General features: G+C 36.9%; 1 protein-coding gene across 8 annotated transcripts in view; it reads right to left on the bottom strand.

Moving 5' to 3' along the window:
* Positions 1-19386, bottom strand: part of SPECC1L (sperm antigen with calponin homology and coiled-coil domains 1 like) — a 111026-nt gene that overhangs the window by 11491 nt on the left and 80149 nt on the right. For all 8 annotated transcript variants that reach the window (XM_077834586.1, XM_077834585.1, XM_077834592.1 and 5 more), the window contains one exon: positions 2511-2627. In XM_077834586.1, coding sequence (XP_077690712.1) covers positions 2511-2627 — 117 coding nt within the window. The remainder of the gene's footprint in view (positions 1-2510; positions 2628-19386) is intronic.

Below are 19386 nucleotides of genomic sequence, written 5' to 3'. Positions count from 1 at the left end.
CTGTATTCACAAAAAGAAAAGGAGTGCTTGTGGCACCTTAGAGACTAACCAATTTATTTGAGAATAAACTTTCGTGAGCTACAGCTTCGATGAAGTGAGCTGTGGCTCACGAAAGCTTATGCTCAAATAAATTGGTTAGTCTCTAAGGTGCCACAAGTACTCCTTTTCTATTTATAAAGATGTGTCACAGGAATCATTCTGTACTAGGGATACATGAATGTCTGGAGGAAGTATTTACTACCTGCTGGATTGGGGTAAAGATTTTTCAACAATGTTAGGACAGTGATAACTGGGGACTTTAATTTGCCACAGATAAAATTTAAAAAAAACCAAAACCCCCCCAAAAACCAAAGTATCAAATAAGTAGGGAAAGAATTTTGTTAATTCTGGAGAGGGATATGTTTTTACATCTGTTTGTATAAGAAAGATGCAGCTATAAGGGATTGCATTTTAAATTAAATGTTATCAAATAAGGAGAATAAGTGAATACTGAGCAAAGTTTGGGAAATAATAAGTTTAATAAGATTCTAAACTTCAACCATTAGAGGAATTGTTCAAATAAGAGGTAAATATAACTTTTAAAACTTCATTTGAAAAAAGTACAATAGCCTGCCAATGGTAATCAATAAGAGGTACTTGTAGCCACTTTTATAGAGGTGGTGGAGATGCACTCAGGAGAAATATATATCTTTATTAATCTATTCTAGGTAATCCTATAGCACTCCTTAGAGTAGTAACAGATACCATATGAAATAAATCTTTATACCAATGTCCAATGCAGCTCATGGAGGATTCTTCTCTTAGCTCTTACCAGTCTTAGTGTTTATGTAAAACCAGATATAACTTTAATATCAATATGGATACATGATAAAGATTAAATTGAATTTCAAATAAAATATAGCTCTACACAAGTAAAAAGCTGCAGCACTAAGTCTTAGAAGAAACAGAGGGCTGTAAAGAGGATATTTAAAGAGAAAAAAGGAAAACATAAGATATTAAGAAACAATTATTTAATATATACCAATGGACTGAACAATAAGAATCAGGTGATTCATTAAGGTGAAAAATTAGTTAATTGTCTATAAAAATGGCAAAAGTAATAAACTATCCCTTTGCATCTGTTAAGAATTTTTTTTTGCATTTGTCACGGAGATTATTAACAATGCATCTCTGGAAGATGTCTCTGTGGGTACGAATTACAACACATTTGAAAAAAATTGAGATTATTCTTTTTCCCAATTTATCTTTAACTTTTTTTCCTCTAAAACACTGATTTTAAATTTTGCTCTGGAGGAAAGCAATAGACACCCTGAACAATATGGGATGGAAGCATGTTCAACAAAAAAACATCCTATCACCCAAAAAAAGGGAATAAACTACTCCAAAGCACACAAGTTGCTGAATTTCAGATCTTTAACATTAAACAACAGGGAACATTTTGGTTAAAGACTACTGAATGCTATCACCTCAACTGAAAGCCCTTTCCACCCACTGTTTGTTATCTCCTCACATTAAAATTTATGGGTTTCAGAGTAGCAGCCATGTTAGTCTGTATCCGCAAAAAGAACAGGCGTACTTGTGGCACCTTACAAACTAACAAATTTATTAGAGCATAAGTTTTTGTGAGCTACAGCCCACTTCATCGAATGCATAGAATGGAACATATAGTAAGATATTATATATACATACAGTTAAGTTGGAAGTTGCCATACAAACTGTGAGAGGCTAATGAGTTAAGATGAGCTATTCTCAGCAGGAGAAAAAAACTTTTGTAGTGATAATCAAGATGGCCCATTTAGACAGTTGACAAGAAGGTGTGAGGAACTTAACTTAAGGAAATAGATTCAATATGTGTAATGACTCAGCCACTCCCAGTCTCTATTCAAACCCAAGTTAATGGTATCTAGTTTGCATATTAATTCAAGCTCAGCAGTTTCTAGTTGGAGTCTGTTTTTGAAGCTTTTCTGTTGCAAAATTGCCACCCTTAAATCCTGCTGATAATAGCTCATCTTAACTCATTAGCCTCTCACAGTTGGTATGGTAACTTCCAACTTATCTGTATGTGTGTATACATAGAACATATGCATAGAATGGAACATATCTATCTTACTATATGTTCCATTCTATGCATCCGATGAAGTGGGCTGTAACCCACAAAAGCTTATGCTCTAATAAATTTGTTAGTCTAAGGCGCCACAAGTACTCCTGTTCTTCTTAAAATTTATGTTCGCTCATTGAAGTCTTCTTAACTTTGTCCCAAAGTTCTCATTTGTCCAATGGCCTCAAATAATTGATAAGTCTTAATTTTATAACCACGCTTAACTAATTTAAGTAATATAGTCATGCTCCCATTTACAATTTTAATGCAACAAGTAATCCCAATTTTGTTTCTCTACCGTTGCATGCCCATCCATTCTATGTATTTTTTTTAATCTGTCTTAAGTTTTTTTTTTTAAGCTTAACTATATTTTCAGTTAACGTAGGCTAAACTGGATATTATAATACTGTACCTTGTCCTGGCTGTTCAGTTCTTGATACGGAATGTGAGCTGGGAGGTAAGTATGGAGGACTGCACAGAAGGCCAACCCATCATTCCAACTGCTGCTGAAGTTTGTGATGTCAATATTCTTTAAGGGAAAAAAAGAGTCTATAAATGATAGTAGATTACCATTTAATACTGCTTTAGAATTTGACCTAAGTGATTAGAAAATTATTATTTATGTTGTACCTTTTACCAAAAGAATGCCAAAGCACTTTAGAAACGGAGATGCAACGAAAACTCCTTCAACTTCAGTGCTGAAATGGTCAGAGACCAGAATCCAACACTACTGAGGGTGACAAATAGACCAGCACAGGAAAGGCAGATTAGTTCTGGAACTTAATTTGCCTTACTATCCACAAAAGATACATGACACACGTTAGCAAATGCTTTTGTGTTCCTTTTAGACAGTAATGTTTCAGTGAAGAACATGTTAAGACACAAGCAGAAACAAATTATAGATACATACCTCTGGCCTGGTTTTGAAACTCCAAAAATATGCCAAGCTGCTATGATGTGTTTTCAAAGCATGGGAAGATCAGATTTTCTCATATTCTACTGTATTACTAATTACGCAAAAGGATTAATCAATGAACACATATTTTCTTTCCAAATAAGGTGATAATTTTCATTAGGTAGCTGATGCAAAACATTATACAAACCCTTGTATAATTTACAATGCTGCCAAGTTACATGAAATATCAGACCTCTTCTATTTCAACTAATTCCTGTTGAAAGATGAGCCACTGGAATACCCAGACATGAAATATGGCAGGGAACCAGTTCCTTGAGTAAGACATAGAAGTAAAATCCTTATTTCTTCACTCTGCCATCCCACACACCACAAATCTTTCTGTCCCAATCAGGAGCTAAGTGGAACAGTTAAACAATTCCCTTTATTCCACAAGAGTTTGTACACAAAGTTGTTGAAAAGAGTCTATGGCCTCTGCCAAAGGAAGTTAGGAACAAGATGCCTGAGTGAGCTTTCTAAATCACTGTGCACTTGGCTGCTGTCAGGAAAATAATGGTAAAGAGGTTACTGCCACCCAAATGGATGGCAGTGAGTTTAGATTCTTTTATTTAGGAACCAGTTAAAAACTGCATCTACTGACCTATCATTTGAGATCTGTATGGGGAAATGTAAACTTCTATATGCCAAGTGAACCCCTCCCTTAACTGGATTAGACAGCTCTGCTATTGCTTTATATTTGATGTTGCACTAAAACAGAAACAATCTGCAGTCACAGAATCCAAGAAACAGCAGATAAAATCAACCTTTTCCCTCACAACAGTAATACCAATCACACCTCTTCACAAAAGGCTAATTCTAATCACTCCCTCTTGTTTAATCTCAATCAGAAAAGAACGTACAATACCAAACAGGATAAAAACTAAAGACAATGCAACTTAAATCATGCGACTCAGTGTCTTATCAAGCCAATGAAGATTTTGGATTACAAATGGAAAGTAACAAATGCTGCTACTCTGTGCCCCACTGACCCCCTGAATCTTCATTTCCTACCCAGTGTCAGCTCTTTTTATACAAACTTCACAAAATGCAAGTTCAAACTATGGTGATGTAAGTGTACGTGCTTGGACTCACAATGCCTGCAGGCAGTAGCCTGTGCCTTGCTTTGCAATCCAGCAGCCTGCTTCCAAACGGAAATAGCTTTGTTTGAACCCCTCAGTGCTGTGGGAATATGTTCTTTACATAGTCTCAGCTTCCTCAAGACACAGAATGGAAAAAAAGCTCTCCCTCCTTGCCCCTCAAACCACCAGGAAGCTGGAAACCAACTGAATTAATTTGATTCAGGTTATTTTCAGGAGATGTCAAAACTAGCTAAACGCTACTTGAATTAGGGAAGAAGGGGTCCTTTCAATTTCAGTAAAAAAGAATTGAGCAAATTTTATACAACAGACAGCACCAAAATTCAAAACAGCTCACAGTCAAAGCTAACACAAATTCCTTGCCATCTATTTATTCTAAGCTGCTCTATGAGACCTGCTGCCCCGCAAACCCCCAACTCCCCGTGTTACAGGCACTCCCTGGGACTCACCTTCCCCATCACATTTATGCAGAGAACACAGATGAAGCTACAGGGAGGGGCTCTCCTCATCAAAATGCTTGTAAATAGCCTAGCTTTAAAATGAATTCTCTCTCTCTTAGGCCAGAACATAAGGACTCCCACTGCTGCCTTCCATCTTTGCCAGTATCCTGCTGCAGTCTTGGCTTCTTCCAATGTCCTTTTGATAGCTTTCTATTCTGCTTCTATTGTTCATTTCCATGTTACCCTTGTTGTCTCTTGCTCTGGGGGTTCCAGTCTAATACCTGTCTTGTTATGTTCTTTGGGTCTTTCCTCCATGTATGTTCTAGTCACCTCCATTTTCATTCCTGTCCTATCAGTTTCTGTTTTGTCCTCCTCCAGAATTCTTCGTTTGTGATTTTTTTCTGGCCATCCGATATTGAAGATTTGTCTAAGTCAGCGGTTTATGAAAAATTGGAGTTTAGACAGCAAAGTCTTAATAAGTCTCCCAAGTTTCAGCATCATCCAGTAAGACCAAGTTTACAATGGCATTAAATATTCAAAGTTTAATTTGGAGGGCAAGATTTCTGTTTCTCCAGATTAGCTTTATTGTTACAAATGGGTGTCTGGCTTTCACTAGTCTGGCTTTAATGTTTTCATCTGTTCCATCTGTTGCATTTACAATGCTGCCAAGTTACGTGAAATATCAGACCTCTTCTATTTCAGTTCCAGAAAGTGTTATTGGTGCTTCTTGTGTGTTGATTCTCACGATTTCAGTTTTCTCACTGTTGATTTTCAACTGTACTAATTGTGCACAGACCTGGAGATCATTTATTTTGGCTTGCATGTATCTGTGAGTATAGGATAGCTAGCTGATGTCATCTGCAAAGTCAAGGTCTTCTAACTTCTGTGTGAAAGTCCCTTGTATATCCCTTGGTGGTTCTGTTTACTTTATGTTAATTTTTTCCCCAAAACAGTCAGCAGAGAGCAAAGTTAAGTCCTGTCCACCCTCCCAAAACAACCACGTTTGGCTACCATAATTCATTTAAAATTGATAAAAGTCCCTAAAGGTGCCCATCCCATAACTACAGAGACAATGCAATAGAGAAGACTGACCAGACACACATAAATATCCTTCAAACCTCTCCCGAAGGGCCATGGTTTTTTCGAGGTGAGGGTGGTCACCAAACCAAGTTATAACAAAAAAAGGGCCGTTGGCACACATGCCGGACAAACTGTTACATGGCTTTAAAAATTCTTTAACCCTGGACTTAGCCAAAGAATGGTCATATCACACCTTTTGTGAAGTCTAGGAGGCAACTGTTGAGAAAAACAAGTACAATACAAAGAGGAGACAAAAGTTACTTACAATCAAAGAATTAAAAAATGCAGATGCTTCGTGTAAGAACCTATGCCTCTATTCCTCGCCCCTCCCCCACCTTTTCCTGCAGGGTGTCATTTTTCCCCATTAATACCATTGTGGATACCTCACTTAACCAGACCACTGAATGACGTATTCTTGAATTTCTAGTTAACCAGTGAGTCTCTTAGCAAGCAATTACAGAGAAAGTAGCCACTTAATACTGTTTGGCAACGTTCAGCCAATATCCCTACTCAGCACAAGCCCATAGTCAGTTGATATAAGTGATAGCTGGCTGCAAGAGCCTAGTATTGAACTTGGAGCTCTGACTTTTCCAAATAATTGTGTAGCTTATGGCAGAGTAAAAAATAAGACAAGTTAGCCTGCTATTCTAACAGTCTTCAATATTTACTGTGATTCACTAAACCAACTTAAGATAAGACCAGAGTGCTTATTCAATTTTGTAAAGTGCTCAAATATAGAGAACGTGAGATATCTAGCATTTTGCTATTAGGTTTCCTGGTGATAAGCAGTCTTTTCCCAGTTGCTTTTGAAGTTCACTTCAAGTGGTTATTACAGTAAATCCAGCTATTTGTACGTACACCCAGCCAAATGTGTTTGGTTGATATATCTAACCATTTAGGAATCACTTTGGATTTGGTTTTTATTTGAAAAAATTTTTCTTTGCAGCCGTAAAGGTCACAATTTTTAAATCAAAACTTACATTTTGTAGAAACTGATGGCTCACATGCTCACCACTTCACTTGAGTGAACAGGGACCCCAAAGGCTGGCATTACATCATGGAGCCCAAGAAGGACCTAGAGGATCTGGCTGACATGGAGGTTGGGATTTCCTCTTTATTGCTACTAAGGAAAGATTTTTATTCCTTTATTGGGGAAAACCGTCTCTTGAGCAGTGTTTCTGACAGACAAATGAAAAGGTGAATGGCTTTTTTTTTTTAAATAAAAAGACCAAGAGTAATATCAGTTTAACAGATGAGTCTATCTGAGGTAGTATTTCATGTGCTGGAAGGGGAATGGACAATCCAAAAAGACAATGAACTCTATCTTCTATGACTTAATTAAATATTAATATAATATGGGTGTACATCAGACCATGAAAATTCTAGTCACTCATTATAGCTAATAAGTTATCCTATTGGTTCAGAATCAAAAGGATGGTAAAGCATTAAAAGCAGCAAAAAAAGTGTCAACATTTATATACAAGAATAGTGATTCCTTTTTGGACTGCTTTCAGGAAAGTGTTCAGATATATCATTAAATCCAACAGATCATTTTCATTCTCTGTAAAGAGATTTAAAAAGTCAAATATATGAGAACTCATGCTTTGCTTATAATGGTTACATATGGTTATATAGTCATATGCCTTTGCAACAGGCTTATTTCAAAAATATTACTCGGATAAGTAGTCAATATATTAACTTTGCTCTTGTTTTTTCCCTAGGACATGAAGACTCTCCCCTGAATGTTATGACTTAAATGGTGGGGTTTTATGTTTGTTTTTTCCCCTAAATAAAGCTAAATTATTACAGAAGGAAGAGTTCTGCTGGCTAACTCACTAATACAGAGATTGTATTCTAAATGAAGTCTCATTGGTTACCAACAGAAATTGAACCTTATTTCTCCAATTGAAGAGAAAGTTACTCTTTCTTAACAGGGGAAGTTTAAAAAATACCAGTGAGACATATTACCTTAGAACACAGTGAGACATACTTATTGACAAAGTCTCTCTAAAAAAATAAAGCTTTTCTTATCTCCTCTATATTTCTACTGCACACCAAGTACACTTAAACAAATGGAAAGTAGGAATAGTGACCTTGGGAAACTGCACCCTCAAAATGATTTCTGGAGACACAACTGATCTGTAATATGCTCAAAGGAAATGTAACTATAGATCCTCTTCTTTGGGGGTATCCTTAACTTCTAATCCAGGACCTGGCCAGCAGTGCCTTCATCAAATTGACAGGGACTACCAGAATTATAATTAATGGAAACAAAAGTTTTGGAAGGAATATTAAACCTCATGGCTTCAGATCGTAAACCATTCTAACTATTAAAGATTAGGATGTGACTTAATATGTAGGCGCTGGAGGAGGTGGGCTGGAGGGTTAGATTATCTCACATTTGCCTGCTGTGCAGTTCCTATACCTTACTCTGATATACTGGCTATCACCAGAGATAGGATATTGGACCAGATGAACCTCAGGTCTGATTTAGTATCGCAATACCCATGTTCCCATTGGCACCAAAAGGCGTATAACAAAACACAGATCTATACTTTTGGGCTTGTCTACATTACCTGCAGCAATCAATCCAGCGGGGCTTGATTTATTGCGTCTAGTCTAGACAAGATAAATCGACTGCTGAGCACTCTCCCGGTCGACTCTGGTAACTCCACCAGGGCAAGAGGTGCAGGCGGAGTTGACGGGGGAGCGTCAGCCATCGACTTACCACAGTGAAGACGCTGCGGTAAGTAGATCTAAGTACGTTGACTTCAGCTACGTTATTCACACAGCTGAAGTTACATAACTTAGATTGATCCCCCCACTTAGTGCAGACCAGGCCTTTGGTTGCACAGCTGAGAAAAGTTTCCTAACGTTACTCAGAGCAAGGTGTCAGCCAAAAAGAAAAAACAACTGTTTTCTTTGTTAAAACTGCTTCTTTTCAAGTAGAAAAAATTGAACTGGCTCCCCAATAACCAGATACAGTGACTCATGAAAACAGACCAATGAAAAGATTCATTTTACATGGTGAACACACTCACTATATCAGATTTTGAAAAAAAATCTTAATACCACTGTGACACTGCACCTCATATTCCTCATAGTGATATGATTATGACATAATTATGATGTATTTTATCCAAGATAAGTCATGTGCGGTGTCACTGGAAAAGTTTTTTTTACTGAATTGATTTGCTGAATACGATCATCTTATTTGTTTTGCATGTTGTATGCATGTATCATTTTTGTATCTGAAGTTATGAATACTATGTAACTAGCCTCCCCACCAAATCAGCACCCCAGTCTTCCCAAGCACACATATCCCTGTCTCGGATCGCTTTTTGGGAGAAAGATATGTATTGTTTGTGAAGAGGCAACTGTTTTCCGAAATTCTCCTGACTTCTTTGACCTCCTTCTCAATCTGAGTTTAGGCATGAATATGGAAAGAAAACCATGTCTATCTGATCTCCTGAAAATTGTCTTCTAGAAATGGATGGTCAGATGTTCACACTTTTTTTTTTTTTTTTTTTAAAAATACCTCTTAATCATACCACTGAACTCCGATTGTGGCAGATGGTATTGCTGGAGTGGTTCATTTTTTCCTCTCAGAGATCCCAAATGGTGGTATTGGACTCATCTATCTCAAAGGTTCTCCTGTTTTGCAGGGATCTGTGCTCTCATCCTTCCTGCTCAATATGGGAGGCCACTAGATGAGACCGATGCTACAGTTCTGGCTGCCATGCCAAGTATGCAAATACCACAGCCTTTTCTTACATCCACATGAAAGGTCTCTTGACTCTCCCAGTGCTTGTCAGAGACTGGGGCTCAAATGAGTTCAAGTTGGTTGATGATCAGTACTACAAAACTGAAACGATACTGATAGGGGCACAATTTGGAGAGGGCAACAGGGGTGATGTCTGACCCTATGACTAGGTGTGTTTGTTCCACAATATGGGACTGCTTCTAAATCACTGATAATTTCTGGAGTGCAAGATTGCATAAGTAGCCACGAGCACCTTCTTCCAATCTGTGTTTAGTGCCTTTGTGACCTCAAATCAGTGCAACTTTACATGAGGCTGCTTTTGAAAAAACACTGAGAAACTTCAACCAGTGCAGAATGCAGATGCCTGTTTCCCTCCTGGTTGTCTCACTGTCGTGAACAGTGATAAAACTCAGTTCCGTAAATCAATTATGGGTGCAATGCAGCTTCTCTCTTTCCAGAACACTCCAAAATGCAACTCTCTGAGGGGTCTTAAACTATAAATGGATCGCTTGCCATTCTGAATCCCAATGAAGCAATCCTGACACAAAAAGTAACTAGAAACAGCTAAGTTCTAAAAGAGCAAAGAAGAAGAAAAGAAGGCAAACCCCTCAAAATATACTAACCCAAATGGCCCATTAGAAACCAAGTTTGATTACCTTCAGATTACCCAGCAAAGTTCCCCTATTTACTCGGGGTTTTGAGAGACTGAAATGCAGAGGGATTGTAGGGAGTTATTTTGATGAGGATGAAATTTGTCTTCGTTTTTGTTAACATGATTTAAGATTATCAGATCAGCACATTCTAATAAATCAGAAAATAAATATTCTTGAGAAGTGTCATATAACTATCAAAAGAAACAGGATCCAGATCCTATTTCTATTACTTGAGTTGAAACTGCTGTTATCAGTGTTTTCTACAAGTTGTATGTATACTTTCCTTTGAATATGAATCAACTGAATAAAAATGAAACCTTAAATAGAAAAATCAATATTTTTCACCGGTTTCAAGGGCAACTAAATGCACACAACATCTGGTCTTTATATATTTACAAAAGCACCAGGTTAATTTGAAGAGACACAATGCATTATTTTTATGCACATTGGGCAAGAAGCCAATATCATTTATGACACCACAATTAAGATTTATGGACAGATTTTTTTGCCTTAATTTTTATTGCCTCTATACGCTCTCTGGTAACTATAAATATACCCAGAGCAATGCATGCAGTCTCAAATTCAGGCTGATTAAACTATCACTACAATAAAGTTTAAAACAAAAGAAGCTTTCTGATTCCATAGTTTCCCAATAAATGTAAATGTGATTTGAATATAAATATTAATAAAGATAAATATTTAGCACATGCAGTATTTTCATCTTCTTGAGTGCCAAGATTAATTAATCTTCTGCACCTTTGTGAGGGCAAGCAGCATCCCCATTCTACAGATAAAAAGCTGAGGCAGAAGTTAAATAATTCATCCAAAACACAGACCACAACTGTTAAGAGTTGGGAACATACCACAAGTTTTCTAGTCTCTCAGCTCTGTTTAAGCTATGCTGCTCTCATTTTTTTCTGAAAGATGAATCCCTTCTAGAATGTTTATAGTATATCAAATTATTTTGATAACAAAATGAATTCCTAATGGAATAAGACACAGTATTTACCTTCATATTAGTCTTAAACAGTGCACATTACTTACCCTTTGCTTACTCTTTTCTATAAATGCAATACTAAAAGTAGTTTAATTTCAGGACAATTTTTTTCCATTCTAATTGGAACCACTGGCTGCTAGTGTACTAGTAACAAACTGCTCAAATGCCAGTGTATTGCACACACACTATTTTAGTTCAATAACTGTATGGCCTCTAGTGTTAAACATCACAGAATTATAGGGCTACGCTGGAGGCAAAAGGAGGGACCCTATTGTTAACCAAAAATTATGAATGTGGTGTTAAATGTAGTACCTTTCTCTTATTCATTCCGATAAACAAAGAGCCAACTTTGCTTATGCTAACACAAACCAGATCACTGAATGTGCCAGAATCCAAACCGGGAATTAATTATGAAATGCTTTTTCATCAAGGGAAGGAGAAATATATTATACTAGCTCTGGCTCTCCATGGGATGAACACTCAATTTGAAATTCAGTGAATTTCAAAATGTAAGGTAGAATTAGTTTCAAATCCTACACCTGTCTGAGTCCCGCTGGAAATTTTTATGGTTTTATAATTATATTTTTCCTCCCCTTTCAAGTGCCCTTTTCTGTCCCTTCTTGCTATGCAGAAGACAGGGGGAAACTGAGTACATGCAAAACACTAGCAGAAGCACAAAAAAACCCTGAAAAAAATGGAGAAAGCTACTTTTCCTTTTAATATTGTAATTACAATAAACTTAAATGTCAATTGCATCAACAGTAGGTAAAAGTTTTCACACAGATGTGTGAACTTTAAGATGAGGGCTTTCCTTTAATACACACAACTTTGAATCTTTTAGGAATGTTTCATTATTTTACAGTGAAAGTTCAAAGTGTAAAGTCAATCTGAAAGTGACTGTTTCCAAAAGCTTTATGTAGGAGTTAAGAACAATGTTCAGAAAAAATAGAGCAATCCCCACCTCTCTTAACCATTCCTGTCAGTTCCAGCTTCTCTTAAATAGCACATAGAAAACAAATCCATCTTCCGAGAACGTTAACAGAGCCAGAAAAGCCAAATGGAAGGGGGAAAAAAGCCACAATGGAAGGAAACAATTAAGGGGACCTGCTTCTGTTTACCAGCTGCTTTGTATGTTATGGATGATTTTTATTACATCTAATTAACAGGAGGTACAGCATGGCCTGATGGGCTGACTGAACAGCCAGGAAAGGGACAACTTATAATTTGAATGAAATCTATGCCCCAAAACATATCCAATTATATTTTCAGGAAGCACGAATACAAAACTGGCATATTTAAAGACAGCAGAATTTTTTTCAAACACCTTCACCTAATAGTAGCATTGTTGGAGAACCTTCATTATGATGAACTCAATCTACTTTAAAGCTCCACTTTCTTCTATTTAATTTACACTAAACTCTATTCCTCAGGGAATCAATAACAGTGAATAAAGATGTCAATTTAAGACCTCCAACAAAACTTCTTTGTCATAGATTTGTATCACTGGCTAAACTAAGAGGAGTCTTTCCTACTGAAATCCAATCCAGAACTTTTCTGGATGCTGTTTCAGACCATACAGAGTTAAAGCAATAACCACACAGGGATGGGTTTCAAGAAAGCTGTCAATCGAGAAATAGAGGACAAGTGAGTCAGGGAGGTTGGAGTACATTTACATAAAAAAGATGGGAGAGCATCTGTCGGAGTATTGGTGGCATTTTAGGAATTAGCTACTGTATTGCAGTTTAAGTAATATTTATTAGTTATGTGAAATCATCTCCAGTATTTGAGATAGATAGTTCATGAAAAAAATCAACTCTATAAAAAGGGATTAGTCTTAAAAAACCCTGATGTCATAACAGGCTTTCTTTGGAAGGCAGATATAAAATGGGGATGAAAGAACATAATTCAGTTCTGGTTTTGTAAAATCTTTACTGTGGGCAGGGACATGAGAGAAAATATGAGTCCTCATTTCAAACAGGTCACAGATTTTATAGCACATCGCACTTAAAAAGCTTCTAACAGTAGATTTCCCCTTGGGCATCCCCTAACTCTATACCACAAAATGTACTGGGGCAGATATCTCCAAATTTGCAGGAACATGGCCTGATCTTAGGACCATTTAAAAAACTAAAAAAATTATCCCTCCAAAATCGTCATTAAGCTACATTAAGGTGTAGCTACAGTTGCAGGCACATATTAGCAACTTCAGTGAATATTACCAAGTGAAAACTCTTAGAAATCCAAGAACTATGCAGTTAATATTGCATTTCTCATATCAGACATCAAAACTATTTCAACTCTGCCCCTGAAGTAGTGCCCTTAGTCAGAATCTTATACTATCTTCTCTAGCCACATCTTCATTTTACCACTGACTACAAAACCTAGAATGCCTTAATCTGAACAGCACAGTGATAGAGTTGCTCTGCAGCCTTTTCTTACAGTCCACACAATACACAGAGAAGAATTTTACAGTGTCCTGATTAGAAAAATAGCACACTGAGGCAATCATTCCCAAAACCCTATTAAAGGCCCAAACCTGAAAGGTACTCATGGCACCCAACATAATTTTTCAGGCAATTATCCAATTGTCAGTACACAGAATTAGCATAACTATAATGGCTGGGTCACTACAAAAAGTAATTTTTCCTCTGTTGATATTCACTCCTTGTCAACTGTTGGGAATAGGCCACTTCCACCTTGATTGAACTGACCCCATTAGCACTGACCCCATTTCACTCCATGCATCTGATGAAGTGGGTTTTAGTCCACGAAAGTTTATGCCCAAATAAATGTGTTAGTCTCTAAGGTGCTACAAGGACTCCTCATTGTCATTACTATAAACAAATTTCATGTGTCATGGATTTAGAGCATTAACACAAAAAAGATCAAAGATTAGTGTGGCAAAGCAGCACACTTGGGGCCAAACACAAAGAAAGATAATAAATTTTATAATTACGGAATACATCTTTTGAAACTCCACAGGCAAAGAAGGGAAGACAGTAGGTGTACCGTACTGGGTGCTCTGTTTGAATATAGAACTAACTGTGCTTTCCTGGGTTTATGTTTGTTATTTAACTACAGTTCTTGGAAGAGAATATGCATTTAAATCACTTGTGTGCACACTTACAGTAATATATGGCAATATTAATAAATACTGATACTCATGAGCCTAAAAATTAAAATTTGTTTGCTTGTCCAGATGGGGTACTTGCTATGTGTAGTAGTAAGAACTAGATATACAATCAGAAAGAATATCCATTTATTTATTTTATTGCTAAGCTGGAGGTCACATTACTGAAAGCACTATATTGTGTCAAAGTTAACAGGAGTTATGAGATGGAATAGTTGGTATGGTATGCATGAAATCAGATACAAGAGCACAGTTCTGCTCTCAACTATAGCAGAAAAGAACCAGCAATAAATGCTAATCAGCATGTTCTTTAAAATGTCAAATGACCAGCTGAAAAGCGAGTTTTAAAGACATTAGCTTCCTGAGAATAGATATGGAATTTGCTGTCAAAATTTTTGAGATCACTAAATTCACAGGACAGCTTGTGAAAGAATTCAGAGTAGCAGCAGTGTTAGTCTGTATTCACAAAAAGAAAAGGAGTGCTTGTGGCACCTTAGAGACTAACAAATTTATTTGAGCATTCTTGTGAAAGAAGATTCTGGGAAAGCTTTTTAACAAGTTGCTATGTTAAGCATGAAAAGGAATTCCTTTCAAACAGGAAACAGTTTGCTCACTCCATTGTAACATCCAAGTAGCTTTGTTGTTAATTCTACTTGTGAGTCCTAGCATCTGACCTAGACAGACAGTATCTTGATGAGAAAGCACAATGTTTTCTTCTTTCTTCTTACATGTAGGTCACAGAAGTTAGAGGAAAAACTTGTATGCCTTTTTCTATTGCTATTTTTCTAAAATGGAAATAAAGGAACGTTAATGACTGCCATCTTCTGTCTGCATCTGAGCTGCTTTGGTGACAGAGTAATACTGAAGAATCCATACATTCTTAATTATTTTCTATACCTTAGAAGCTAGTAGTGACAGGGATGTATGTAGATAAGGCCCAAGATACTGTGGAGTGCTGACCATGTAGTTTTTTTTGTTTAAAGTTGTTTATAATCTCTTTCTGGATTACAGAGTTTGTATTTAGTTTCCACATGAAATTATGTTAATAAATATTTATGCTTTTAAAAACACAACAGTCAAGGAAGGCAGAAGTTAAAGCCTTCATTGTAACATTAACTTATGCTCACTGCACATACAGTAACTGTTGACCTCCTTACAGATACCTCTGGACTTGCATACCTTAGCTGCTATCCTTTATTATCTTATTTGCCCGAATTAGACAGTAAGATCACATTTACAGTATTTAGACATGTAACTGGCTAACCAGTGTGCTATCAAGGTTCCATGTATTCTGAGGTCAGAGATCCACTCCAGAACTGTGCTCCAGAATCTAGGCTTTCATTAAAAAGATTAAATTTCTAGCCCTTAAAATTGAAGAAAACTTTAAATGTGAATAAATTGTAAGAAGGAACGTGCTCTTCCAAAATCTTTAGGCAGCCTAGGACAACAGGTCTGAGAGCTGTAAAATGCCCCCATTCCTCTACAGGACTTAACTCTGAGACCTACTTATGAAGATTTAAGCGTAACCATTAAATATTTTACTGATCATATGAGAAGAAACATCCTGAACCATACACTGGAATTACTTCTATTGATCACTGGGGTAAACTGGGAACCACTAATGCAAATGGAAAAAAATCTCTTCTAATTGAAACCAATGGGGAACTATGGTTTATCATTGCATTTATCAGAGCTGGAATTTTCATGTAAATGGTACTTGCTAAAGTGATACAGACTCCAGAATGACAGCAAATGGACAACTCATCTGTTCTTACATCTCATCTTAAAGAGGACTCCCTCCAGCAGCACACTTGCAGGGATCTAGTGGTTGCCACTTTTTGTATTATGTTTCTGGAGAGAAATTCTTTCATCTTCAAAAACAAACGGATAGTAAGAAATGGATTCAAATTCTATTGCCCCCTCCCCTCCAAAAAATATACTGAGTGAATAAGAGCTGTTCAGTTATTGTTTTTATTCTGTTCAGTGTGTCACTCCTTCCATCATTACTGTACACTGCTCAAGCTGCACAATGAATGAAATAGGGGAACTGTGGATAAAAAAGTATGTGATCCTACCAAAAACTAACAATGTACTGATAAAGAGGCAGAGTTAAGACAGGAAGGGCAATCTTACATTGGCATTTCCTGGCTTGAGTGTTTCCTTTCGAACCCTAAAGGTTCTTTTAACAGTTTCTATGCATCACTTTCTAGTGTTCTTTATTTAAGACAAACTACAAATCCATTATGTGGAATTACTTGCTAGACAGGAGCATGATGCTCTTCCTAGCACAACACAGTGTGTCTGCATGTATAAGTTTTTAAAACCATTCTGTTCTATGGTGAAAATTCATTATGATTTGGATGCAATCAGAAAGGCACCTCGGCAAATGAGGGACTATATCCCAACAAACTGCAAGTTTCTACCACCTTCTACTAGGATAGTAAAAATGTTTTTTTAAAAGTTTCAAAGATAATTTCATAATGGCAAAAAAGTATTTTCCTCCACTCTTTGTATGCAGAGAATGGCACTATATTAGCAATGTAAGACATTCGCCGTAAGAGTCACAGGGCTCTGGAATACCCTCCTGCCCCGGTGTGAAACAGCCCAGCCTGTTCTCTATTAACACTTCCAGGGCACACTGCAGGGCTTATTTCTTTCATCTGGCCTTTGAAGAGAGGGAGGTGAGCTGATGTGAAGATTGATCTCTGAGGGTTTTAGTATTTGATCATGTGCTGCTGCTTGGTACAAAGGACCAGCTGATTGCATTGGATTTTGTTTTTGTAATTGGCAAGCTACTTAGAGCCCTTTGTATGGGCACTTTAAATAAAAAAATAAAATACAGACTGGATCTGGCTATTTTTGTCTGGTTAAGTTTGTCTAGTTCATCAGTTTATAGATACACAAACTCAACCATTCTCGACTTCGACTGGGACAAATCACCCCTGGGGCTCCACAGATAAAATACTTCCAAAACAAACCCCCCCCCCCCAAAAATATTATGCCTGGATCTATGCTCTCTACCAAACACAAGCAGCTGAAGTTATTTTAATTTTCACACACCCCCTTTTCAATGCCTGCTCTAGTTACAGGCAATCAACTTCACAACCTGGAAGGCTCTGGCCCATATTTATTTAATAGAAGAAACTATAGCTGTTTCAAAGGGGAAAAAGTATAAAAGGTTTGAGAATGAGATTGGAGAAGCAGATTTTTGTTGACCATTATGATGCTGGACTAAACAAACCTTTCCTAAAGTTAGCAGTGGCAAAAGACACAATAAGAAAATGCAGATTTATAGGGTCTGAATAATCATTTTTACTCTTATGCTAATGCTTTTAATTGAACACAAAAGAACTAAAAGTTCCTCTTTTACATTATCACAATAACTAATTCAACACACACAAATGGAAATTAAATCAGAAGAGACTATGCCTAACATTCTAATTTTTCCATCATAATCAGAAACACAGCAACAGTTTTCAGATAAAGTATGATCTGGTCTAATTATACTGTGCTACCGTGATCTTTGACACTGCAATAAGAAATCTTATAAATTGAGATAATGCAGTTAGGATGAAAACAATAATAATTATACAGCATGATAAGAGATCTAGAAGGGTTTTTGTTTAATTATAAATCATGATTTAGAACCTTCAGCACAATTTAGAAGCTATATTGGATCATATTTGAAAGTTTTATTCTTTTAACCTAGAGTATATGTGTTACTGAAAATTGTTTCAACTTTAATTATGCTAAACAGTGATTTTTAAGAGTGTAGCCATCTTAGTCTGTATCAGCAAAAACAACGAGTCCTTGTGGCACCTTAGAGACTAACAAGTTTATCTGGGCATAAGGTTTCGTGGGCTAAAACCCACTTCATCGGATGCATGGAGTGGAAAATACAGTAGCAGGTAAATATACATAGTACATAAAAGATGGGACTTGCCTTACCAACTGGGGGGTCAGTCTAATGAGACAATTCAATTAACAGTAGAATAACAAGGGAGGAAAAATCACTTTTGTGGAGGTAATGAGGACGGCCCATTACAAAAAGGTGTGAGTAACAGTAGGGGGAAATCAGTATGGGGAAATTAGGTTTTGTAATGACCCATCCACCCCCAGTCTTTATTCAGGCCTCATTTGATGGTGTCCCAAATTAATTCCAGTTCTGCAGTTTCATGTTTTTGAAGTTTTTTTGTTGAATTGCCACTTTTAAGTCTGTTATTGAGTAACCAGGTGTTTTTGGTTTTGTTTGTTTTGTAAAGATTTCTGAACACCTAATTAAGAGTTCCCCCTCTTCAACCTGGGGGTTATAAATCTTTGGGATCTGTATCCTTGACAAAATTACCACAGTCTCTAGACAAATCTGGAAATTCCTGATGTGGAATATACATTTTTTTATATTATAGTGGGGAGAATCAGGAAAATAAATAGAAAGAATGACATTGGGTGGGTTAACATCTCTAAAATTTGTGGGATTTTGAATCAGATCAATTAGATTACACTGAAGCTTGAAAAAATCTGGTTTGTGATGTGCAGAGTTTTAAGGACCAATGGCAGTCACAACAAGACTATCCAAATAAAGAAAATGTTCTCAAATTAAGTAGACAGAAGATGGGAAAACAGAGATATGAAATCATCTGCCCAATAAGCAGCAATTACAAATATGTGCTTCCAACTCATGATCCTGTGGAAGCACGCACCCGAAGTCAATGCCTCATTTGCTGTCTTGGCTTTACTTGACAAAGCCTTGGCTGGGATGATTTAGTTGGGGATTGGTCCTGCTTTGAGCAGGGGGTGGGACTAGATGACCTCCTGAGGTCTCTTCCAACCCTCATATTCTATGATTCTATCCCCTCTTTATATGTGCTATTCGTTTCAAATTTCTTCAGGACATCCAGAGCTTCTCCTTCCTAAATACAATTTTTCACTCTTTTTTGGCAGACATATGGCTGTACAGATTTCTGTGCTTTATTACCCCCCAACTTTCAAATCCCCCCTCAACTTATTTTTTTGGTCAGGCTTGTTATTACAAGTCTCCCACTAACTGAAAACTTTACAAAAAAGTCTTGTAAATACTGAAAATACCCCCTTTTTAGAAGATGTGAAATCAGGCTGGGGTTTTCTTTAAGGACAAAAACCAAACAGGTCCAACAGGGGGAAAGGAATTTTTGCTCAG

This window comes from Eretmochelys imbricata, chromosome 15 (assembly GCF_965152235.1).
Source record: "Eretmochelys imbricata isolate rEreImb1 chromosome 15, rEreImb1.hap1, whole genome shotgun sequence".
NCBI lineage: Eukaryota > Metazoa > Chordata > Testudines > Cheloniidae > Eretmochelys > Eretmochelys imbricata.
Note: the sequence above shows the minus strand (reverse complement) of the source record. Positions and strands in the feature narration are given on the sequence as shown.